The sequence below is a fragment of the Photinus pyralis genome, unplaced genomic scaffold, assembly GCF_008802855.1.
Source record: "Photinus pyralis isolate 1611_PpyrPB1 unplaced genomic scaffold, Ppyr1.3 Ppyr1.4_LG3b, whole genome shotgun sequence".
Lineage (NCBI taxonomy): Eukaryota > Metazoa > Arthropoda > Insecta > Coleoptera > Lampyridae > Photinus > Photinus pyralis.
The window spans coordinates 6939549-6966587 of record NW_022170510.1 but is presented as its reverse complement, the minus strand read 5'-3'; the positions used below and the strand labels follow the sequence as shown (position 1 = coordinate 6966587).

Genomic DNA, 27039 nt, shown 5'->3' with positions numbered 1-27039 from the left:
TGCTCATTGCATATTACATGGATCTAAGAAACGCTTCATTCAATTAACCTTAACGTTAAAGACAGTGTCTAAAAAAAATATGCCGTAATAGTAACAATCGGAAAAAAGTTACTTGACAAAATAACTTCTGAAACGTTCGTCATAATCAAACGCTTGCGCACAAAATTTTGGAAAAGCTGCAGAATTGCTCCCTGTTTTCAGTGTATCTGTAGGTGCGTAGCCGTATAGAAAGCTTTACGTACACGTGACTTGCTTTCCCTCCATAAGTTTCGTAATCTATGTCTCGAAAGTGAGGTGTTCACACGTTTCATTAAATAATGTAGTTTGGCAATTTAGAATGTACACGATGAAAATTTTTACGACAGTTTTAAGGATGATGTTAGAAATATCGGTGTTTTGTACAGGTAATTTTAAAATAGGATAAACACTTTATGTTTGCACAGAAAATATGTTTTGCGTTTTCGAGTTTAATTAATTTCCAATTGACGAGGCGACTTCGACGCTCAATTGGGAATAGTTTGAGTTATCGAATTATTATATCAACCAATTTATGATCTGTCTCGTACCACGAATACTAATTCGTCTGTGGCTACCACGGCTGCAAGCAATTAATATTTTTGTCACACAATCGACGACCTTTGCTTTATTAATTCGGTACGAAATTAATGTAAATGGCGTGCTCACGTTTTAAATTAAGCAAAGATTAGCATTTGACACATTTAGTTCAGTTTCCCTTAATAGAACCTCCCTTTAATCCTTCGTCACCTTCAAAATTGAATGCTCTCCGCCTTTTGGCTTTGAGATAACTTTACATGTGTTAAACCCATTCGACAGTACTTTTGCATTTTTGGGATCGCTTAAAAGGTACCTAATTTTCGTACGTCATAATTTCATAAATTAAATATACAATACCGATTTGACCAAATTTCAGGGCGACTGAAAAATGAATTCCACATTTTACTGCACGTTTACAGGGGAGTATATTTTTGGAAAGGCTAATTTAATAAGTACGTTTAGGTTCGACGATTTATCATAATTAAATATTTTTAAGTTCTTTATAGTCTCCGACCTTTTATTTATTACGACTCCGCTCTGCTTAATTAGATCTCAAGTACTTTATTAGCTAGAAAAATATTTATGATCTCTTAATTAGAATTTTAACTAATCTAATAATAGAGATTTTCCCCTCTGCACGTCACATTGTTAACTTTGACAAAACCAATTTTACTTAATTTTTCCAAATTGCAAATTGAAATACAGAAGATGATTTGTACCGTGGCAGGCAAATTTGACATACTTCGCCTTCAATGTCATGATATCCTTCAAAAATGGGCTGCTAGTGTTTCGATCTGGATTTGATTGAGCGCTATGTAATTTGAATGTACATATAGCTTTTCAGAATCGGAAACACTTTATATAGATTTTCGAAGTGGTATTGATACAACACAAAAGTGGAACCAGTAATAAAAGGTGTTAGTCTTTAATCAAACGTGTCCGTAAATAAGCACATAAAACAAGGGAACGTGTAGGAACCACTACGTTTAATTACCGAAAATTTTTTAGGTAATGTCTCATTTGGTATCATACCATCAAAATCCGTCGAATGGTTATTTTTTTATTAGTCCCAAATGTCGAGTCTTCTCTCTTTTTGCATCGATATTATTTTTGTGTTATAAACCGATATGCTCTAAGACCAGTCCAGCTTTTGGTAAAGTACCTCTTTAAACAAAAATTCGGTCTTTAATCTTATTCTTTTGTTTGCCTACTGTGAATTTGTCCAATGAGAATTACTGGAATCTGTGAGAGATTTCAATACAACTCAGATATGTTTATGGCCACATGGAAATTCGTTTAGCAGTGTTGAAGATTACTTCGAATGTTGGTTTTGGAAAAATCATCAGCTCTATGGTCTTTATTGAAATGTCTTTGTTAATGGGTTAATGAGGTAGTTGCAACAAAGCACAGACGTAAAGTAAAGACCATCTTTATTCGTCTAAGGCTTTCGTGTGATTGGTTTTGATTAAATAAATATCGAAGGACTGTAGATTACTTTTGTGACGTTACATTTCTGACTTTCTTTATTTACATTAAAACAAACTCTCTGTTAACTAGATATTATATTTGCAAATTGCACATACTCCAACCCCCTAATGGAAGCTTAGAAAAACAATAAATTGTGCATACCTCGATTTGCGTTAAAACTGTTATCGTCTCCTCATACGTCACATTTGCATTTCTTAATATTCTAACAGCTAAATGAAATTAGTCAAACGGACTTCAAAGTCAAACTCCCATATGAAGTATTCTAAGGGGAATAAAATGCCAAGTAATTTTTTTGTGTGAAAAAAAATTTAAACCTGCTCATTATGATCTGAATTTTGCGTTAGCTAGGTAGAGTTCGCGAAAATGTTTTGAGCACCAATAAAATTAGATCCGTTTTTCGGGAACAAATCACTTGGCTTTCCTCTCCGTGATATAAAACGCTTTACTGCTATTATAAAACTATGATGATGGAAAGATCGCTTACTAGTTCAATATGAACTGCGTGAATTGAGACACATACAAAAATATATATGTATGTATGTTTTCACCAATACCGTGAATAGTCCAATATTTTAAACGTGTCCCGGCATGTAAATGTTTCAGATGTTCGTGTTTAATGATGAGTTTTGTAAAAATATGTTTACCACACAAAATTGTGGAAAACTGGTTTTCGTAGTTCAGCAGAAAGAGAATTTTTCAATCTCTCTCCTTCCCTAATAACGCTATATGTTCATCTAGAAATGGATGTAAGCTAATTAATTTACTATTATTACGTATGACCGTGACTTCTGGGGAAGTGTGATTTCCATGTGAAAACTGTTCGTGTTCAGCAATCTTAATTAAAGCTGTAAGTGATATTTCGAGCTCTGAAACTGAGTATTTGTCAATATCTTGTTTTTTTTAAGTAATGTTTTTAAATCTGAAGCAGAATACTACTACCCCTTGCAATTGGCTTAACGTAGAATATCTAATAAATTTATTAAATTCATCATCTCGAAGAGTTAGTTTGATGTCTGGTAATGATGAGATAGCGTTGTTCAGTAAAAATATCTGATTTCTATTCACCGTTGAATATGAAAGACGGTCCCTGCACCCCCCAATCACCAACTGTGACAGTTGTGCTAGTTTGATTCAACCTGAAATAATATCGGCCGCTTTATGTTCACATTTCACATGTCTCCAATGATCCATATCTGTTAATTCGTTAATGTTGATCACTCTGTGCGCTACAAAAGGGGTTAAGTTGGCTATTTTTATCCACGAGAGTACTATATGGTTGAACCGCAATAATAAACGGTTTTTGAAATTTTAACGAAATTACAGTATTTGCAAGTCTTGCTAATAACACAGCTAGACTTGGTAACGGATTTTTTGTAGGGGAAACCCCTGGATATAGCACATAAAAGGTGTGAATAATTACCGTATTTGTGTATGTATAGAGAAATTTATTATATAAATTTCACCTTCCCAACATTCTGGCTTGATGAAACAACAACAACAAACAAAGGTTACAATACAATTTTAAACATGAAAAAGAGCAAACGAATTAATTATATAAGTACATAAATGATTTCTTAAAATGTAAATGGAATTTTGTATGGTAGTTATTGATATTAATTTTAAGAATTTTGATGGTAATCCAAAAGTGTGGGAAAATTCTTTGAAAAAAGAGAGCACCAACAAGTAGTCCAAGGATATCGACTTTTTGTAATCCATATAATTCTTTGAAGAAGGCTGTTGTTGGACCATAAATCTTGGCTTGTATTTCGTCTACTTCGAATTTAACAGTGGGATCAATAATCCAACCGATATTCTTCTTTTTATCAATAGGCAATATGTCAACTCTTCTTGTACTGCCTCGTCGACGGTTAAATATTTAGATCGTAAAGCGTCAGCTATCGCACAGTATGATGGCGATGATTCGCTGGGGGGTAATCCTTAAAAAGGACCTTTACGTGTCATTTTAGTCCAATTAATGCATTCTCGATCTTATTCAAATCACCTTTACGGGCGTGTCCAGGAAGACTTCATCTATGAAATTAAACTTTCTCAAACATAATTTCTTTTCATTTTCCAAATTTCTTTTATAATGATTTCTTCATTAGAAAGTTTCCCAACCACCGCAAAATAATTGGAGACCTATTTTATTTTTTGATGTGTATGTGTCATTGAATTTGGTAAGTCTGAAGAATACTTGATATTTTGACATATGCCTGGAGGTCCAAAATTTTAGTCTTAATAATTAAAAGTACTACTTCAGTCCCGCGGTATATAACATACTATTAAAGCACCAGCGAACCATTTTTAATTTTCCCACGAGAAAAAAGCCAAAAATAAAATTTTAGAAGTTATAATTTTTTTATTAGTAATACAACAATGTTTTTGGATGGTAACACAATTGTATAACTACCCACTAGAATGGCACTGGCCACGTATTAAGGCTTTGAACATCTTGTGTGGTAATATTGTGATTGCTTTAAATAAGTGCCATTAGCTATTACTATAGTCCCGTAATTGCACTCGGAAGTGTTAAATTTGATTTATCATTATGTACGCGAGTGATGATTTGGTCGAATTTGACGAAATGCGTTTTTTTTATTTATTTTATCCCGTGTGGCACCATTCAGTTAAAGCTGAATTGTGGTGCTAAGGGTCCCTGGTTCAAATCCGGATTCGGGCATGGATATTTGTAAATGTATAGTGGGTTGGGCTGGTAGAGCAGCCTTGGCTGAAACCCCGTTCACTCAAAAATAAAAAGCAAAATAAAAAAAATTTTTAAAATTCCAACAGCAATAATGCTTATTACAGGAATTATAAAAGTATATCCGTTTTGGTACAAAATATAGATATTTTTAAGAAATTAATGTCAATACAAGTGAATTCATATAATTATAAATCTTAGTCGTTAACAAGGTCTTGTCAACTTGCAACCTTTTTCGGCTTGCTAATTGTGTGGCGAGACTTTTTCTCTCGTACATGAAGTCCAGGCTATCGACAATAACTTTGACCTTGACGTAAAGCTCGCCCTTGGCAAAATTTAGAAATACGTACATTAAGAATATTTCGAGCAGTCGCGTTTTGCTTAAGCCACGCATCACTTGCTTCGGGGGGGACGCCGCGTAAAACTTCGAGTTCACCGAGTAATGAATTTACACGAAATTTCCAGATCGCGTATTTTTCACCTTTGAATGGATTTCTATTGCGCTTTTATGCTTTCTCCATTATGCACTCAACACTTAAACTTAGAACTTGAGTTTTTAATTTCACTTCCGCGTCTTTCTACTTTCTGCACTTTTCGCACACTACCCACTCAGTCAATTCGCGTTATTTACCTAGGCCCATAACCTGTTAATGGGTTAATAAGGTAGTAAACAATAAAACACAGACGTAAAGTAAAGGCGATTTTTATTCTGTAAAAAAATTGACAAACACATAGAGGGTCTATTTTACATGTGGAAATCAAGCATTCTTAAACATTTTTAGTGCCTTATAATTTCCCCCTTTTGCCAATCATAATATATCAATTGACTGTGACGCGACATATTTTTTGTTGTCGCCTTTATTACCTTTGGAAACTGATATTTGTCTTCTCTGGAAAAGTTTGCCACGAAAGAAACATCTAATAGCAAGATACCACTAACTATTATTACATTCAGTACGAATAATGATCCCATTCTATCCATTCCCGTTTACTAACAAGTTCGTTACATATGGGTGCGAATTCTTCATTGTAATGATATTCTTTGAAGATACCGGCACGTAATTTAGTATTTAAAACTGGGTATCGAAAAGAGGCATCGAAGTGCTCCAGTGCTATTTATAAACACAAAAGCTTTCAAATCCTACGAAACGGCGTACAATTCTAGAAATGAAGTTTAGGGATCCCGGTATAACTTATGGGGATTGCATCTCGAACTATCGGATGAAAGTTTTGTTATGGATGTTACTGTAAATGTTCCATTGTGTGTGATTGTGCATTGTCGGTTTGGAAATCGATGAGAATCTCAAACTGTAATCTTTGCTAAGCCATCAATAAAACGGCGAATGTATGCGTATAGTGCGCCATTTATTTATCACACATTTTTCTCGTGAATGTGATTTATGTAGAACAATTTTTTCTCAAAGTTTTTTAAAAGACGCCCTCACAAAGTTCGGGGTTTCCCCTTGATACCTATATTTTTACATTTAGTCCAAGTATGTGTTGGGTTAGACTTTTTCGCCTAAAATTCATTTTCCTGAAATTTCTCATTTGCATCTCATTGTAGGAAAAATGGGCCCGTACACAGTTCAAGTTAAAATATTACCTAAATAGACTAAAAGTTTATGGATCCGCACCTACTTGTTCCATTTCTCCCCTTGTGTGCAACAAGCCATTATTTAATTATAAAAATTCACATTGCATCAACAACAGGTTGTGCTACACCCCAATTTATTTTAAATGGAAAACTGTCATGTACATACATCGTCGATCCCTTTCACTTTGGAAGCGCTTAACCTCGCCGTTTTTATAAACCGTTACGTCACTACTAAACTTCAATTCACCAGCGCCCCTCTATGTACGACTATAAGTAGGTTAGATGAAATTCCTGATTTATTATTGTGCGATTATGTGGATAAGAATCCGTTAAAGTTGTAAATATAGATAAACTTAATACCGCAATTTTTCAGCATTTAAATTCATTCAATTGTAAACTGCAGCTGGATTTATACCAACAGGAGGATGCCTCACATCGTAATGTTGTATGTTTGTAGCATTCGTTACTTTCACTTTTATTTACAAATCTCAAATCTTTTTTTACACACTTGATTACTGTTTATCCCCGATGGACTCTATGCATCTATGCAGATGCATCTTTCTTCATCATTCCACCAAAATTACTAATGGTCGTTTGCACCGACAAGTTCTCATTGTTATCCGTGTTTTAACTCTTAATAAACCCCCTGTATCTTTCACATTAAACGGAAATGTCTTATTTTTGTCAGTAAACATTTCTTTCTGAACCATCAACGATAATTTCTAATCTCCAACTCTAAGCTCTCCAACTGCGATAAACTGGGTAGGAAAATGGCAAGGAATCTCATTCTTCGTCATTCGTTAAACACTGTAACCATCCTTTTCCTCTCTTATCGAATTTCATCTTCATTGAATCAATGACATTATACCCATTTGATCAAACAACCAGGTTCACTGCTTTATGTGTAAACGATTTAGTCACTGTCTTCAGAAACTGTTCTGTCATCAGATTGGAGTGAAACAATTAATCGTTCTATCGTTCTATTGGCAGCTACACACCTGTCAATTCTACCTATCGCAGATGACTTGTCAAGTGGACCTGGGAATGTGGATGAGCAAAAAACTGTTAGTTTTCGTTACTGCGAACTGACTTGACGCTTGCCGTGAAAGTAGACAGGTCGAAGGTGCCCCTGTCACACATAACCCTTCGACTTGATGGGTTGTATGAATTCCTGGTCGAACTGTCAGTTGTCTGCAGTAGATTTATTATTTCAATTCGTATATTTTGTGTTTCCAGTCATAGTTATTAGTAATTATTACTACGTGTAATTTATAAATAATATCAAGAAACAAACAAGAGGTTATAAAGGATCGAACAGAAAATTACCGCCGCGAGCCATATACAGGGTGACCCAACGAAAAAGAAACAGACTGAATAACTCGTAACGAAATAATTTTTGGAACAAACACAAAAACACGTCGATTTGGGTTGGAAAGTTACACCCTTGCTGTCAACCCGCTGACCAGAACTGCTACCGGTTCAATAATTTTAAATTGAACGTCAGGTAGTGTGACAAATCATTGGAAAGGGCTCTTAATTTCCTACCCGCCTATGGTTTATTTTTCAAATTTGAGAGAGTCGTTTGTAGGATACAGGGTGGCAAATCACAAATAATTCAAATGGGTATTCAAGCTTTTACATGAATGAACACGTTTATAAGAAATATTTGCCACACAAAACAAACCTGAAAAACATAAACCATGAGAAATCAACATAATAACCTCCTAATAACCCTGAAAAAATTCATAAAACTGGATACAGTTATCCTTATTATTAGCTGATCATGATATGTCAGACGCCAATGTTTTGGATTAGGTTTTTAGCTAGGTTTTACGATTTTATTTCAGTGGAGAATACGTACTTATGTTACATAGTTTGTTGTATCTAATGTTGTACCTAAGCCCTACGGTCAAGTGTGTCTTCCAAAATAGTCGCTCGAATTTAAAAACTAAACCATGAGTGTGTAAGAAATTAGGAGCCCTTTCCAATGGCGCGTCACGTTTAATCTAAAATTAGGAAGGAGTGGCAACCCTGCTTAGGGGGTTGACAGCAAAGGTGTAAATTTTGAAGTGGAAGCTTCCAACCAAAATAGACGTGTTTTTGAGTTTTTTCCTTGTGAGTTATTCCGTCTGTTTCGTTTTCGTGGGGCCACCTTGTAGAGAGAGAAGCTGCATATGCGAGATTGCTTGAAAAACTCAAAGCATCAGAACCAAATGCTAATGCTACCAAGGGCACACTGTTAAAAAAAATGCGTTACGAAGTATCTTTCGGAATGAATTAAGAAAAGTGAATGATTCAAACAAATCTAGTACAGGAATCGATGATTTATATAAACCTACATTATGGTAGTATGACCTTCGCTCCTTCTTCTCTTCGGCCCTCAGTAGACACCATGATAGATGATGGCAGCCAAAACTTGGATGGTCTCAAAACGGGGTATCTTTCTTCTCTATTATAAGTGGAATTTTTCCAAGGCCAATGAAATAAGTTTCTTCATTCAACCTGAAACAATTGTGCCAATCTTTTGACGAAGTACACAATTCCTTTAATAGTTTTAAAAATTGTCGCATTGATATTGGCATTGTGTACACATATTACTGTCGAGTGAAATCTCAAATTATATATTCACTAAATAAACCAGCAATATACAATTCTTAACCGCCAATTTTTTGTCAGCACTTAATACCAAAGGACTCTAAATACAGTGTAGGCCTTTGAAAACTTACAATGGCTATATATTTTTTATTAAAGCGAGATATCACAAAAATTAAAAATACCGTTTCTTAAAAACCAGAGGGAATCCAAATGATACCGCGTGAATGTTGACCCCAACTTTTTTAGCGTAACGCAACTTGGCGGTGACGCTCAATTTTCCGTCCTCTGTCTGTCTGTCTGCCTGTTCCTTCAAGATCTCGGCCCCTAGGCCACCTAGAGACCTCGGGTTTTCGATAATTGACAGCTCCTATGGTCTATATATTTCCTCGATACTCATCATTTACAGTTGTGTTACGCGGCAACACCCACGAGTGGGTTTTGAAACATTTTTTTTTAAATTTTCCAGTTCTAAATTATATTGAGAATGAAACTGCGAACGGATTATTGTTACATTGTGTAGGTACACTCATTTTAATATTTTATACACACTTTACATAGAGATATGGAGGAAATGGTACATGTGGTTGTTGTAAAAAGCTAAGGAGAATCATAACGATGTATTTTTGAATAATTTTAATTGTTTGTTCCACAACATAAACTATTTTTAAAAATAAACAACGAACCAGTTGGAAAATACAAACCCTACTACGCTACCTTTTTGACTAGTGAACTTTAAACGTTGATTGACAGGAGTTTTGAATAAAAGCTTCATGAAGTTTAATTCATTTTTTAAGTTTTTGGAGATTTTCTCAAAATTTTTATATCAGAATTATATATTTTTATTTTTGATTATTGAAATATGTCTTTACGAAGACCTATGTACGATGAAAAATAATAAACTTTTCATCTCCCTGTAAGGGAGGTGTTTTTTTCGAGAATTATCACGGAAACGGGTCAACTGTACGGCCCAAAAATTGACTCTTTGTTCCAAAAAAATAATATGCCTTCTCAAAATTTCGGTCTAGACGACTTTTTCTCGGAAAATTGTTCATTTTTTATTTTCTACAACATGTTCGCCTAATAGTTTTACCCCAAATAACAAATTACATACCACTTTCCATCCCTTTCAACCCCCGGGTTGTCACCTGCGGAAAAATTCAGTTGTTTTAATTATTTTTCACCGACTTTACCTACATCAAAAACCCGGTTTGGATCAGGAACTATTTTTTTTGTCGAAAAGGACTATTAATTACGAAACGATTATTGGAAAAAATGTATGTATTTGTCAAAACACTTGCGTAACAATCCCAATCATCAGTCGTGCGCGTAATCAACTTCATAATCTTATACGAAGTAATTAAAGATTTGAAAGATTCTATTAGGGAAACCCCATTCAATACTTGAATGGTGTTTCTCACCTTTAAATACAAGTGCGAAGTAATTCTGCCAACAGTGTTCTTCAGGTGATGTTAGTTCATAGAAGTGAGTTATTTATTGAAGCTTTAAATTGTTGTCCGTATTTTTAACACATGTAATTAATAATAGTAACAGCTGGGCGATTGAACTATAATGACATCGTAATTATACGGCATGGTCAGTTTAAGTATCACTAAACATAAATCAAACACAGGATCACAGAAAAGAAACGTTTGTTCAGGGGACTGAAACAAATGGCAGTAATTAAGAACACACTCTCCAAAGAAAACATGTGCGAACGTTTTACACCAATTAGGCAATTAATAATGTTTGTTTGATATTGCAGGCGGTAAGAAATTGCGAACCAAAATTTAATATTTCTAATTGCGCTGCGAACCAAGTTGTACGAAGAAAAAGTTTTCAAGCTCTTTTCATCTTTCAAGTAATAACAAGCATATACTGCAGGAATGTTTGAACTGCTAATGGTGTTTAGAGTAACTAATGAGTTGTAATGATTAATGAATTTCGGGTACGTAACGAAAATTGCTTAAAATTGTGAAGCCTTGCCAAGTCTCGTTGTAATAAAGTTGAAAAAGAGACTTTGTTCTAATGGGTTTAACTTATTTGAGTTTATTGTTTTGTACTTCTATCCCATATTGTATGTGAAATTTAAATTCTAACATTTCGAGAACTTCCAACCCACCTTTAAGCTTTTAGAGTTTATTTATCCACCAACCCTTTATGTTCCCAGGTCGGCATTAAAAGTTCTTAAATAACGCGCTAATCAAATTTGCACATCAACCGCTATAATTAATTGTACTTTGCAAGCTACAAGACTCATCGGATTGTGTTCCAAGCATCGCTTTTGAAATTTATTTTTTGGAGAATCCTACAATTTATAATAGTACAACGTTTAAAATTGGTGCTGGATGCAGTACTACAATGTAACAACAAGTATTCCAACCTCACGCCGAATGGAAAAGGCATATGGTATAGAAAATTACATTGATAAGTAACGGATTTTGACGATTCTAACAACCGCCTTGAAAGTGTTAGAGTTACTAAACATTTACGGCTAAACACAAATGAAATCATCACTCCATTTCGTTCTCTAACAGATTGCTTCTAAAATACTGCTTCTACCACTGCATAAATTTACACCGAAATAGGCAAAGACGTTTCCTGTATTGACTCTCATTTCAATACTCAACGGCGCCGATGTCTTTCTTAAGCGTGCAATTTCAAGTGAGTGAATGCAAATGCTTTCACATTCCGAGACCATCGCCGTAGTATTACTTTTAGTCAATATATTTCAAGTGAAAAACGATTCCTTTGTCTCCATTAACATGGATTTGGATTTAATGAATAAATAGAAATTATTGTTGAGCCATTAAGTTCATATTTAACAGTATACAACGTTCCAAGTGACGTGACACTAAGCATAATTAAAAATAGAACGATTTCTAATTGCTTACTGTTCTAATAAAAAGCGCTGATGAATATATGACCCACAGGTTGAAAAAGCGACTGAGTAGAAACACATAATATAACTTTTGAGATAAAATATCGAAGCTTCTAGTGTCTTTAAAAATAAAATAACCAAGATATAGGATTTGTCATCGAGTATTTTGGGGGAACGGAAAATACTTGCGGGTCACTTGCGTCCAGGGTTATGCATTCAACATGAACAGTGTATAGTTTACTGCCGAAAAAGGAAATGAACATTGGTTTCACTTTTGCTGTGCTCATTCTTGTTTTTCTGGGCTTGGAGCTGAGCTTTGGAGTTTTGTTTCTGGTTCATATTTAAACACCTAGGTTTATAATGTTGTTCAAATAAGCAGGTTCAATTTCAATACCTTGCAAAAGGTCACTCGAATTTTCCACTCGATTGGTCTTTTGGTCGTCTGACAGCAGACACGAGCTTGTCGCACACTTTCGTCATTGTTAACAGTAGACGACAAGTTCAGTTCATTGGCAAGCATCTTGATACCCAATTGACTGTCAGAGTTCAACACTTGTCGAACACGAGCCGTACTGTTGTGTAAATTACGCCATGCGGACGTTTTATTTGGCTTCGGCATCCTGCAGTAATGATGGGTCCGAGTTAAAAAATTAAGCTTAGTGTTTTTGTAAAAGTTTATCTCATATTGTCTTTATCGCTATGTATGCTAATTAGTTTCAAGATAAGCATTATGTTATCATTGAAGTAAGCTGATGTATTTTGTTAAGGATGGGTGGACGGAAGTGATAAAGGGAAATTGTTTTAAATAGAAGAATAAGATGTTAATCGTGACTTTTTTGGTGATGGACGGCAATTGTTGCTTGTTCCAGTCGGTCTTGTTTAATTATAATGTTGTTTAAAAGAAAGATAAAGAGTGCTTAAAGAATTTTCTTAACGTCGTGATAAAAGTAACCGTTAGGTAAGTCGAGTTAATCGGCGTGTTTTCACGTTTACGAAACAGTTTAGTCGGAGCGCTGTAGTTATTGAACATTTTTCCTTTAAGTTGTCACTGAAATGGAGTTTTGTCCACCGTCAAAGAGTCAATACTATAATTGTAATTATAATCAAGTCAGTATCCTATAAATCTAGATTCGAGTGCTATAATTCAGGTCAAGAAGTGAAGTTTTGAAGCAATAAATCTGGTGTTTGTGGGTCATTTATTGTAAATCGCAGTTACGACCGAAGATTTTGGATTATTGACAGCAAGATTTATTTGATTTAATGGCCTGTATGAATAAAAGTAAGCAAATGCTTATACTTGCAAAATTCAAAGTAAATACTCCTAACTGCCCCTTCATACTGGTCTGTTTAGCATGGTTTAGCAGCGCTGCACTGCGTCTTGTCCTTCTGCTTAGAAGCGCTGCTAAGTCGCTCAGTGCGAAGGAGCACTTACGAGTATTTACTTTGAATTTTGCAAGTATAAGCATTTGCTTACTTTTATTCATACGGGCCATTGTTCTATCGGTCGCTTATTGCGTGCTGTGCGTTATTCTGTCCCTGAATACCTGTTTTTCTTTCAGCTTATTTGATTGTTTTATGTCGAATAAATTTATTAATTTGTAAATAGTTGGTTTTGTGACTAATCGAGCCTAAATTACCAACCAGATAAGCGTTCTCAAGTTAATTTAGTGCCCATAAATTACACCAGATGTTAATTGAAAATTTGTTATCATTCTTTGGAATTTTAGGGACGGTGGCGATTGCTTAATTTTTTACACTAAAGCATTCGACTACGTTTCCAAAGTTCACCACAAAAGAAATCATGATCAACGTCTTCCTCTTCTATTGAAAACATTTTTCATATTTCACTACCTTCCTCCTTCCTGTACTAATGCACCGTTTTAGAGTAGTCTGCACGTGTGTTAAACTTCGGCGATAACATGCCTTTATCTGTAAAATCAATTAACTTTACAGAGATAAAAAACTACGACCGGAGAAAAACATGAGATAAGCTTTTACACACTACTTTTGTTACTGTATGCCAAAAACGATTTTGGATAGGTGCCAATTAGTCTTCAGTCACTTTCAAAACACAGAGAGAGAGAGAGAATGCTTACGAAAGGGGAAACAAGGCAGACCAGGAGATCGTTGGTTTGGTCTTGAAAAGCTAAATCAAGGAGTCGACGAAAAATAAAAAAAATTACCTTTGAGTTCTGGTCGTAGCGGCCGTTTGGATTCAGAAGAGCGCGTTCAGCCTTTTCTGTAACAGAAAACAATACAACAAACAAATAAGAGAGGTAGAGAATAGCGCTTTGGACAAAACCTTGGCACCAGGTATAGCGGAACAATTTACAAGGTCGTTAATCTCCAAACGTTTCGTGGCAGTTACAATTATCGAAGTGTAGATAACCCAATTCCACGTAAGTAGACCACAAGCATTGGCGGTATGACGCTCACTAATTTCACTGCGTTCTGTCGGTAAGGAAGAAACTCATCTATGGCGCGCTTCAATTGATAAGATGGCGGTGGGCCTCCCCAAATGAATCTGCGTTGCGCAATATTGAGGAAATCCTAAATTCGGCGGTTTCCATTCATATCGAGGTAGAAAACACAATCCGATAGGTGATAATGAGTAAACCAGAAGTAAAAAGCCTAAAAATGAGTCAAAAGGTAAATGCGTAGTTTTTGTTAACATACAAAAAAAAACCAAAATATATCCGCACATGCGTCAATGAAGTGATGACAGCAAAATATCAAGAAACTACATTCACTAAACTTATACAGCACAAATAAATCCCAACAGGCTGACAAAAATTGTCCACTAACTGTAATGCATGTATTCTTCTGCAAGTAATGATCGATTTCTGCTACCATAATAACCTGAACAATTACATACGACATAGGTAAATAGCAATTCTCTTACATATTAGAGGCGCAAGACTTTAAAATGTTCACTAGCATGCAGAACGCCAATTTAGAATGCGACTGATTTAATAGAAAATATATTTTATATAATTTGCAATATATTTTACTAATTTGTGATGTTTCAATAATATTGTTAATAAAGCTGTTTAATAGAGTGCAGTAAATAAACTAATATTGAGAGCAACGTGAATTAAGCTTGCAAAGGACGAATTAGTCCGTAACCGTTTGTTGTACCTACAGTTTCTCAGAAGGATCTAAGTAAGAGTGTAATGCATTGCTTTAGGCACTGTGCGATATTGCTTTTACAAGATCTGCATACTTTTTACAAAAGGGTGCATTCTCGTGTCGCAAACAAAGCATTCCATAAATTAAATTATATTGAATTTGTAATTCGACAAATCTGGAATTCTATGAAATCAGGTTGCTGCGAGTTATCAGAACTGGAGAGATTATATAAAATCGTTATTACCAATGGATGCTATTTCAGCTACGTAACTTCAATTTTACTAAAATAATGACATCGTTTGTTTGATTTAATTACTAGCTGTGGACAACACTGCGTTGTAAAACACACGAGTTCCCAATAACCGTTTATTATGTAATAATTAATTAATCAATTCGTATAATACCCTGAAAGCAAAAACCCAACTGAACAGAGATGCGAGGCGTGCCACCGCAAGTCGGATACTGCCGATCACCGCGCCGTCCGAGTGCCCGTCGAGATTCCCCGCTCTCCCTAACCGCGCAGCGCTTACATTACTAAGCAACTGTTAAAACAAATGCATTTAAAAACCAGTTGTTTCTGTTGGAAGTTTGTTGGCCGTAATAACCAATAATGTTCTGATTCAACTTATTGCACGTGGAACGCCATGTGAAAACGAAATCTCCCAAAACGAGGTGAGCAATTTGGTTATTAATGTAGGCACCTTGCCGTCTTTTCAGTTAAACGATATCAAGGGGCGGTTAGGTTCTAATTTGAATGAAAGCGAATGTATTCTAGTATTAAATCTAATAAACGAATTCCCAAATTGCTTTGCTGGAAATACAACTGAACTGGGTAAAACCACTGTAACTGAAATGCAAATACGTTTAAACGATGACGTGCCGGTAACGTATCGCCCTTATCGTCTGGCGTATCCAGAGCGGGAGTCTGTAAGAGGAATTGTGCAAGATTTAATCGCTAATGGGATCGTACAAGAATCACAGTCTCCATATGCTAGTCCTATTCTCCTTGTGAAGAAGAAAACCGGTGAATACAGAATGTGCGTGGACTATAGGGCCCTCAACTTAAAAACGATAAGAGATAAATATCCCTTGCCTCTTGTTGACGATGATTTAGAACGAATGCATGGAAATGACTCGGTTGCAAAAACTGCTTTCGTAACACCCGACGGACACTACGAGTACCTTCGAATGCCTTTTGGTTTAGTAAACGCTCCGGCCGTGTTTCAACGCGCCATTAACTCGATTCTCGGTAAACTTAGGTTTACAACTGCAATGGCTTATTTAGACGACATTCTGTTGCCTTCTTCATCCTTTGAGACAGGATTAGAATCACTACGAGAGGTTTTTACGTTGTTTCGGGATGCAGGGATGACGTTTCGTTTGTCTAAATGTCAGTTCTTCCACGAAAAACTTGAATACCTTGGGCACGAGATTAGTCCGCATGGCATACGACCGGGTATTGCGAAGATCGAGGCAGTGGAAAAGTATCCAAAACCAACTAACGTCCATGAGATACGTCAATTCCTAGGGTTAACTTCATATTTTCGTAAGTTTATTAAGGGATTTGCCACGATAGCCAAGCCGCTTACCACCCTTACGAAAGCCAATACGCCATTCACGTGGGGCCAAAATCAAGAAGAAGCGTACGAAGCCTTAAAACGGAAGTTGCTAGAACGTCCGGTACTAGCTCTATACAACAAGGATGCTCCCAGTGAATTGCACGCAGATGCCTCAAAATTTGGAGTCGGTGGTATACTGTTGCAGTGGCAGTCAGACCAAACGTTAAAGCCTGTATGTTACTACAGCAGACAAACGAGTAAAGCTGAACAGGGCTACCACTCATTTGAGTTGGAAACCCTCGCAGTAGTAGAATCGATGAGACGATTCCGAATCTATCTACTAGGAAAACGTTTCACAGTAAAAACAGACTGTAACGCTATACGTGCGACCATGACTAAACGAGACCTTATACCTAGAATTGGGCGTTGGTGGTTACTCAAGAATACGATTTTGATGTTGAGTACAGGCCGGGCATAAAGATGGCTCATGTAGATGCGCTGAGCAGGAACAGCATACCAGGGGAAGGGATCGATTCCGATAACGATGCGCACTTACTGCATCTAAACGTAAACGAAGACGACTGGGTTCTTGCTGCCCAATTAAGTGATGACTTTTGTAAACGATTGCACTCCACATTGACGAAAGAACCGATCGATGACGAAGAGAAACGTGTACATGACGAGTACGTATTGGAAAATAATCGCATTTATAAGAAAACAGCAAATGGTAGACGATGGGTAGTTCCGAAAACAGCGCGAAGTCAAATCGTGTTTTACCATCACGACAACGTCGGACACTTCGGCGCTGAGAAGACGTGTGCAATATTGAGGCGAAAATACTGGTTCCCGGATATGAAAAAATACGTAAAACGATACGTGACCTGTTGCTTGTCATGTATGTATAATAAGGAACCCACTGGAAAACGACCAGTATTTTTGTATCCAATCCCAAAGTTCGATGTTCCGATGCATACGCTACACATAGACCACCTCGGGCCATTTGTCACCAGTCGAAAGAAAAATCAGTACCTACCGCCTTACCCGATTTAGGTGCGTTTATCCTTCAATATAACGTTCATTTGTTGCTCATTGCACCCCCTAATCATCTATGTCGGTCTGTCTGGCTGCACACTCAATTCCGGCTAAACAACTGAACCGATCGGAACAAAATTTGGTACACATTATACATAAAAGGAGAGCTGAAAAGCTATTGGGCCAAATCAATATCGGATTTATGGCTCAGTGGTAAGAGCATTGGGTTATAAATCCGAAGGTCGGGTGTTCGAACCTGGGTTGAGGTGAATTTTTCATCTGTGGCGGAGATGGAAATTACCTTAGGCCAGTTCCGAGCATTCTACCGGCTACTCCGAATTAGGTTTTCCTGCAGTTTTCCTAATTCGTAAGGTAAATACCGGAGTAGTATAAACCATCTTAAGACCTTCTGCAGAGGCACCTCTAAATAGCATTATGCGGGTCACTCTGTAATTGGGCGCATGCCTGTTGAGGGCCCAAAACAAGAGAGAGATAATAAAATAAAAAAAAATAAAAATAAAATCAAGCATGCGCATGTAACCAAGTAACAAGGTAACAATTCCATGACACACTGTACTCATCCACTGCATCTGCACCGGCCACAAGAGTATTTGTGCTAGCCACAGCAAATTTTTCCTTCCCAAGGAACCATTTCCTCAATTTTTGCTGGTTCCTTCCCCAACATTCTGTGCAAGTTAATTTTTGTCCAAGTCCAAAGCTCACCAAAGTTACGTATTAGACGTCCATGACATTTTTTGAGAGTCAGTTTCTTACGCTTGAGCTCCATGCTGTGATTTATTCGAAGTTATTTATAGCTTCTCTAAATCCCTACCCAGTAGAGATATCGAAACAACTCAGCTTACAGCCTGTTCACACGAAGACATCGCAGTTCATAAGGCAAACATGAGACCCGGCTTATATGCAAATGTCTCGTGTAAACGTGTTATAAGTGTGAAAGGGACCTAAGCCAGATCTGATTTTTGCAGGATAAGGTGTAGTTACAATATAATTTATAAGTATGAGTTACACGTACTTTCCGTTTTAAGATCCAACCAGTGAGGCAGTAACCGAAACTGTAAGAAGCCTATTGAAAATGGGTCAAATCCAATGACTTCTCTTCCAATTTGTTCACCATTTTTTTTTGTGCAATGTTCAACTTCACATTTTTCGAAGACACCATTATTAAAATATTTTGTTTTTTACTTATCACTTGAATCTAGGGATCAAGTACTACTTGAACGAGCAATGGAATACTTGAAGAAGCGTTTATCTCAGTCAAGTTCCGTCAAGTTTGCTTGATCGAGTAAAATCAATGTAAACCCGTCTTAAGGGCCAGAATATCATTTACTGAGGTTATAATAATGAATGAAATAATGAATTCTTAATTTACTAATATATATTTACGTAACACTTATTTTCTGTGCAAACTTTATAATCATCTTGAGTAGAGACATGTCGCAACTTCTAAGTTTCCCGACCATATGTAGGAAAAACTTTCTAATGAAGGTTATATGTTACTGTCCAGCAACGAATTTTGTACATTCGCCATACAGAAGGTATGTACTTGCGACATTTTTATAGAAATTTATTTTTAGATGTATATACTTTAAAGAACGTGGTGCTAACGTTACAACCAGCTATAGTGGAACGAGATAACAACTGCACCCTAATTTGCACGTATGATTTAGAAGACGTCCCTTTGTACACAGTAAGCTGGTATAGGGGCATCAAAGAATTTTATCGATATACACCTAATGAAACGCCATCTATAAAAGTATTTGAAACTCCAGGAATAAACGTAGCAGTAAGTATTACTTTGATAAATTAAATTTAAGTGATGCGATGTGTCCAAAACTGTATCGGTACAAAATTTTCCATGCTTCACCGTTTAAATGTTGAATGGCATCTAGTTGTTTCCGGCATATTGTTTGAAAGACACTTTACAAAATATAGTAGCTGGATATCGCTATTTTATCTTGAAGTGACATTTTGAAGTCACGGTATATCTAACGAAATTTTACATTTAAATATAATCTCGCTAAAATATTATTTATAGAGTAAATGAAATTACGTACAGACTTTCCCTTTTAATTTTACTTGGTTTATCACTGATGTATTTGCTTAACCTTTTTGATATTCTGTGGGACAAATTTCGGTTTCTTCCTACCTTCGAATTTATTCCAAGACCACACAAAGTACTGGAAGTGATGCAAACCAAAGGTTAACGTAAATAGGTAGGAGGATGTCAGTTTCGAGCAAGAAGGTTATTGAAATGGTACAAAAATATACAGCAATTGCATAGCTTACGCAAAATAATTTTGTTAACAAAAGGGGTTTCTCGGTTTGCTTTTTCCCAAAATATACCCAACAAAAAATACATGCATCGCAATCTTGTATGAACTTAGTAAATACGATGGCAGGTTTTCTCGAAGTTTTCAAATGGAACAATATCATTATTATATGATAACAAGTACCTAATATGAAAAAGTGAAAATATCAATGAAAACCGCATTTTGATAACTGTGCCCTAAGCAGAGCGAAAATACGCACATTCACAAATTTACATTGTAATATTCATTCAAGTTGGCTTTGAAACAAAATAAATAGAATGCCACTCAAAAACTGCTCGGTAGAGACTTCGTCCTTGTATCAAAAATGGTTGCAGACAGTTAGTCATAACTATTGTCTCTTTTATTATTTAATTTATTTTACTGTGATGTATAGTTTGTATAATTTATTTTTTCTCATAATTTAAAAAGTTATATTAAGTGTTAAATTTAATTATCAATTATTATTTTAATTGTCGCTCGTTATGTCGTGTTCTTTTGTTTCAAAGTCAACTTGGATGAATATAAATACTGCAATTTAAAATTTTGGATATGCTGATATTTTCAGTTTTTTATTTGATAATTATATCGTTCCATTTGCAATTTTAAAGAAAACCTATTAGAAAAATAAATTAGAAAACATATTAATGTCAAATCCTGCCCTCTACCACTCATTACCTTTACTAAAAAGACTCTATTCGTGTAAAATCTGAAGAAAGGGTCTTACCAATAAAACCAATTATGTGAAAATCGCTTAAGCCAAACCGAAGATACATTAAATTCCTTAAAGAGCTGTTCCTCTCTCCGCTGCTCATATTTCATGAGCTAAGGTAATGTGTGCTGCATCAAAATGATGCAAAATTCATACCAGAGTGTGATGCATGTATTTTTATGCATGTTTGTTAGGTATAATTTACCAAAAAAATCATTCTTCCAGTTAACTATGAATCGTACGCCCCCTAACGGCAAATCTAAAAGATTGAAAATAATTTCCAGCGATTTATCTTGGTCCCTTTTCCTCCAAGCTGTGCAATTTAAGGGTGAACTTTATTAATAGGACACCCTTTACATTCTGCAATAAATTGTGGTTTTTTATTAAAAATTGTTCCTTAGATTGACGCTAGAAGATTCTTATTTGGCGAACAATTTTATTTGCAGATGGTTATGCTTTCAATTTCAGAGAATTTTTTGGGTTCCTAAATCAACAATTTAGTGGGGTGAAATCATACCAAAAAAAAGGTTATACACAAATAAGGTAGATTGGAGATTGAAAATATCTCGGAAAATCCCCCTTAAAATGCTATATTTTTGTGTCTTTAAACTGAAACCTGTAATTTCCTACGGTAATAAAACAAAAAAAAAGGGCGAAGCACGGTTATGCGCAAATTAGTCGAATAAATAGGGCAAAATCCCACAATCGTGAAAAGGTAAGGCAAAGAAAATAATTAAAGCGTTAAGTGGGTGAAGGGTTTATGAAACATTTTTTATTTATAAAATTTACACACAAATGTGTTATGTAACGATTTCTTTACCCTTGTCATGCTGAAAGCCTACAGAAAAAAATGAATTTTAACGGTTAGTGGCCATTTCAACTACTAAATTCAACTCTAAAAAATATTGAAAGCGCATATGATCGAGAAAAACGATAAGTAAATTTACAGTAAAAAAAAGTGCTTACTGAGAATAAAGTTTCCATCTTACGGCGTAATGTATTTGATAAGTTCACGGGTAAAAATTCAATGGAATTACTAAGTAGCTTTTAATGTAAAATAAATATTGTGTTTATTATCGAGAAAATTTACGTGAAAAACTGACGCGAACCGTAATTGCTTCCGCAATTTTAAATCCCTAAATCTGTGCGTCACTATAGCAGAGGTGATTTATAAGTGCGCATAATTTAACATGTGATAAAGTGATCGCTTTGGTGGTTCCTCAAAGGACATTATTCCGAAACAGAAGTTGGCGAAGTATGAGATCCATTTTTACGTTGTGGTTGACCTAATTGTGTTAGTAGAAGAAATTTTAGGGTTTCTTAGAGAGACTTTTGCATTAGCTTAATTGAAATATGACGAATGTTACCGAATTCCTGCAGTCCCACATGATCAATTTAAGCTTTCGCTCTTCTCTTGTCGCGCTTGTTCTAAATTATTAATCACTACTTAAGGATGTGCTTATTTGAATACAAAGGACTAGTGACGTCCTTCGCGATAAAGTCAACCCCCGTTCCACCACTAAAATGTAATCGTGCCATGGCCACAAAGAGACTCCTGTCAATGTAAATAATGTATATTATACTCATTGGCTAATTTTTTCCTAGCGGTCATGTCATTAATTTCGGAAACGGATGTTCGAAATGGCATCTCTTTTAGCGCATTTACATAAAAATAAAAAAAATGCGCTATTGTTGCCATGTTGTCCGTCCGTATATCTGTCTAGACTAGATCTTTATCTTAAAAGCTATTGTTCTACTTTTTTCACTATTATAGTCAGCTTGAGGTAACAATTCAGTTCTTTTGAACCAGTGTGCCTGTACCTTGTACTTCAGTGCACTTAACTACCCTTCTTAAACTTTGCGTAATTTAATAATTTATATATATCTATTTTGCATATGATGCACTGTTATTTATACGCATGTGTGATTCCAAGCACTGTAGTTGCCTAAAGCCTCTTGATTTATAGCCGCCCCATTAAAAGTAGGTAGTCAATGTCAATTGTTGGCCATATCTTCAAAACGGTTGAGAATAAAAATATAAGTTTATTAGGGTGTTTCTTTGCCATCTCTATTTTAATTTCCCAAAATATTGGCCATTCCTCCTGGGATGCCCTGTACATCTAAAATATACAAAAAGTTCGGTTCAATCAAACTAATGTATTGTACTTGCGGACTTTTCTAAGTCTCGCCTCAAATCTCGAAAAGTTTCACAATCGTCATAAAGCTACACGAAGGTAATGATTCATCTGTTGTCACTGAGCATTTCGACTGTACTTTGTGGCTCTGGCGTTGCCTTATTTGTGATTGAGAATCGCAGCCGAATCTGATTGGGTAGTTTCTAACCGACCCCACCTTAGACCCTGTCAAAAACAACCCCCAGCCTTAAATTGGCATGGTATAAGTAAAAGAATATTTTATAATGTGAGGGGTTGGTGAACCACTGTTATTGTTGTTTGTATATTGTTTGTATATAAAAATTCAGAATCTGTTAACATTGTTTCTAATGAGGAATGTTACACAAACCATTGTAACTACTAGACACATTAACGTGACAGATTACTTGTAAGTCCTTATTTCCGTTTGATGCCAACGTAAATTACAATATAAACTAGTTCTGTTGAAACTAAAAGATTAGTATCCGGCAGAAGATCAAAGGCACTTAGTTGTACATAAAATCGCGTTTAGAAAAAACAAATCCACAATAAAGTACCGTGCAGTAGTAGTAACCGAAGACTTTGCCCGGATATATTTATAGCAACAGGGAATGTATAAATGAGAATTTATGTCTAGCGTAAGTCTCACGTCTGGAATTTGTGTAATATGTGAAAAAAATCAAAACAAATGACTACAGCTGTATTATTTATCTTTCAAACAACATTGCTAATTCCGTAAAACACTTTAAGATGCCGATTTTCAAAATTAACTTTCGTAATTACTTTTAGTGACAGTTAACAACTGCTGCGACTGCAGCTGTTTCTAAATCTTGGATAGTTAGTGTTATTTGGTGTGTACAAAGTAAACTAGCAAGAACTTACGAGAGTCTTGTTGTCTGAAATCAACTTTTTAATGATTGTTTATGAATCTAGAAAGACCAATCGAATAGCACTCAAGTAGTGCTTCGCAAAGTCGAATTTAATTTGTCTGGAAACTTTACGTGCGAAGTAACTACGGAGAAGGCATTTTCTACGAGGCAAGACGTCCAAGTGATGCAAGTTGTTCGTAAGTACCCACTACCCCTTTTGTGCTGATAATTGTTTAATATTTAAATGCACCAGAACTACCAGATGACGCACCCACGATCAGTGTTGGCAGAGAACCCTTAGATTACGGCGATGAACTAATAGCTAATTGCATGTCTCGACCGTCTAGACCACCAGCCATGTTAAAATTTATATTAAATAATAGAACGGTAATAATATTGAATATTTAACAATATAAAGGCATCTAAAATATGCATTGTTCATAGTGCAACGAAATGTTTTTCTTCCAGGAAATTTAGCCTATTTAAACGTTAATGAGACGTAGAACACACTCTTTTTTATCGTCTTAATATCAGACATACCATTACTTGTAAATGAACATTTATAAGTGGCTTGACGCCTGAAAATGATGAAGCGGTCATACTTTTACCTTTTTGGCCCAGTTAGACCATATATCAGGACACATTTGACAAATGATCGTAAGAATTGCTAAATATTTCCCTTCTTGGTTTTCCTTAGTCTTACTTTTATCTTCAACTCCTGCCTCCCGTGATCTGGAGCATAAATGTCTTTCATTTTTTAAATTATCCTTAAATTTGACATTTATAATGTTTCATTGAAAATAAATCTGCTGACAGCTTCCTTTTCGAGCGATCTAGATCTATTTGGGGACAGAAACACACCCTCAAATGCTTCGTTTGGGACGTCGCCGACAAAAATCCAAAAAGTTTGTTGTATCTCTCTGTATCGAACAGTTTTTGCCGTCCGTCCAAACATTTCAATGACAATTTTTTTTTATTTTCGTAAACTAAGAAACTCAATGAATCAAATTTCGTCCAGGTCAGGTTTTGGGTAGGAGTTTTGGGAAAGGTCATACTCCCAGACCAACATATGAAACTGGGTTATGAAATTTGAAAGAAACAACATATTTATTACAAAACAAAAGATAATTTTTTGCCCGTAAAATTGAGCCTCTTCCCAGCTATTTACGATTTTCGAAATAAACCTCTTTCTCGGTTGGATGAAAAATCTATTTTTTTCATCGTACAGAGCTGCGAGGGATAGCAAAAGCTTCGTGAAGACTTGTATTTAAATACTCAAACATAAAAAAATCTCATTCCGATAGAAACATTTCGAGAAAATCGACAAAAACGGAAAAACGGTTTTTCGATATACGCGTGATAAATGAAACAATCAACGTTTTGAATCCGCTCTAATTTCAGAAATCTGTTTTCACTCTTCTATTTAATGTTGCTTAAATAATTTCTTTTGTTTGTCAACTACGTACCTACTTTAATTAAATTATTCTTTTGCTCTATTTTCCTGCCTATTTTACTACTGATGTACTTCTGCTGGGCCTGTTGAGCGTTGATTTGCAGGAATTATGAATGAAAGCCTGGTGAAGTTTATTTCTAATCGTTAAATGAAATGACTTCCGAGCCTGCTTCCGAGTCTCTCACACCCAGAATGTTAGTGAAATTATAACTGGTAAACACGGTCTACGTAGAAGCAATCAGCCATGCTGAGCGACATACCACCACCCACCGAACAGCGTTCAGAGTCTCCATTTGTCAATCTAGTGGCGATGAACCTCCACCATTCTGGAAGGATGACCAGACCGCATGGTTTCACCAGCGATATCACCAAACATTACACCATCGTCGACGCCTTCGGTACCGACATCCTCTAGCAAATAGCAGACATCGTAAACACACCACCAGAAATAGACAAGCATGGGACGCTTAATCCTTCTTGGCTGTGTAACTCCAGGAGATGATTCTGGTTACGCTCCTGCTACACCCGTTTATGGAACTGAATTACGCCTGCCTGGAATAAATGTTAATGAGCACTTTCCTGATAGCTACTTGTCTCCAAAGAAATGAAAAAAAGTTAATGAAAAAAAAATGATTAATTATTATGATTCCTGCCCAAAAACGTGTATATTAAAAACCGTTAGTTCCCAGTTTGTGGCGATTTTCTCGAAATTTTTCTGCCGGATTGATATTTTTTATTTTTGATTATTTTGCTACCCCGCGCGTACTATGAAAAAAATAGGTTTTTCATCCCCTAGTGAAAAAGGGTTGTTTTTTTTCGAAAATCATGAATATTTCGGAAATTTTACGGACCCAAGATTGTCTTATTTTTATGCTTTCCCTATTTCTTTTGTTCGCAAAAATATGAACAGACAGTTTTCCCAATTTTTCTCGGAAAATTTGAGATTCTCTGAAAAAAGTGTAGACACAAAAGTCTTTTTATTCCCTACAACACTCTCGCTTAAATACTTTTGCTACAAATTGCAAAACACCACTTTCCACCCTTTCAACCCGGGGAAAAATTCAGCTCGTTTAATTAATTTTGCACGATTTCGAATCACATCACCTACATAAAAGAAACCGTTTTGATCGGGAACTAATTTTATGTCAACAAATAAGCCTACTAGTGGTTTAAACGAGCCTTTCGATTTTAAACGCTTTAAAATAGTTTATAAAATGCATTATAAAATATAAAGTTTAGGGGTAGCTTTTCTTATACATGCATATGTTGCATTTATATGCTGCTATACTTAAAAGAGATGCTATGCTACTGAATTGTTATTTTTGATGCCTTTAGTAACGCCATACCTACCGAAAGTATCGATATAACTAACCATGCACTTGTAGGTAGCTCGTACTGATCCCTTTCAAAAGCGAATACCACCAGAACCGTCATGGAGCGATTTACTGTTAAACCTAACATTAACCGAAGATCATTTCAGAACTGGGCGGTTAATTTTACGCTGCGAAGCACGAATAGAAAATATATATCATAAATATGCGGAATTGAAGCTGAACACCGCCAGAGATCCAATTCCGGAGCGAGGTAAGCTTTCAGTATGTCATATGCAAAGTGATACAACGTACCTATTTCAGTAAGCGCTTACGATTCGAGCCATTCCATTGAGAGAATAACAATCGTGAAGCTTATAATTATTAATTTAATATCATCCATGTTTAAATAATTTATGGCATTTGTACATTAGTGTTCAGGGTTTTAGAATATCAAATTGCAGTCTATTTTTTAACGTAAACGATGTTCTATGACCTCTTACTTGTTATACATTTTGTATGGACCTAGTCAACGCCACCGATTTCTGTATATGTATCACGTTTCGTTTGGTGTAATTTGTTTATGATTTATATTCGACACAGTTTTATTGATTGCTAATAGTGATCGGTAATACATGTTGCAAGGTGTAAACTGTGATAATATTAATAAAAACATTAACTGAG

The 27039-nt window shown here is 35.7% G+C and overlaps 1 protein-coding gene across 2 annotated transcripts; it reads left to right on the top strand.

Moving 5' to 3' along the window:
• Positions 1-223: 223 nt before the first annotated feature.
• LOC116167411 lies at positions 224-27039 on the top strand. 2 transcript variants are annotated; one of them, XM_031482768.1, is made up of 7 exons: positions 224-404; positions 19019-19087; positions 19144-19335; positions 23657-23789; positions 23846-23979; positions 26431-26629; positions 26680-27039. In XM_031482768.1, exons 2-7 carry the CDS (start codon positions 19043-19045, stop codon positions 26766-26768), a joined length of 792 nt encoding a protein of 263 aa, XP_031338628.1. In that variant the 5' UTR covers positions 224-404; positions 19019-19042; the 3' UTR covers positions 26769-27039. The 2 variants fall into 2 exon arrangements, with proteins under 2 accessions (XP_031338628.1, XP_031338627.1); XM_031482767.1 differs by lacking the exon at positions 19019-19087 and having other exon boundaries at positions 19127-19335.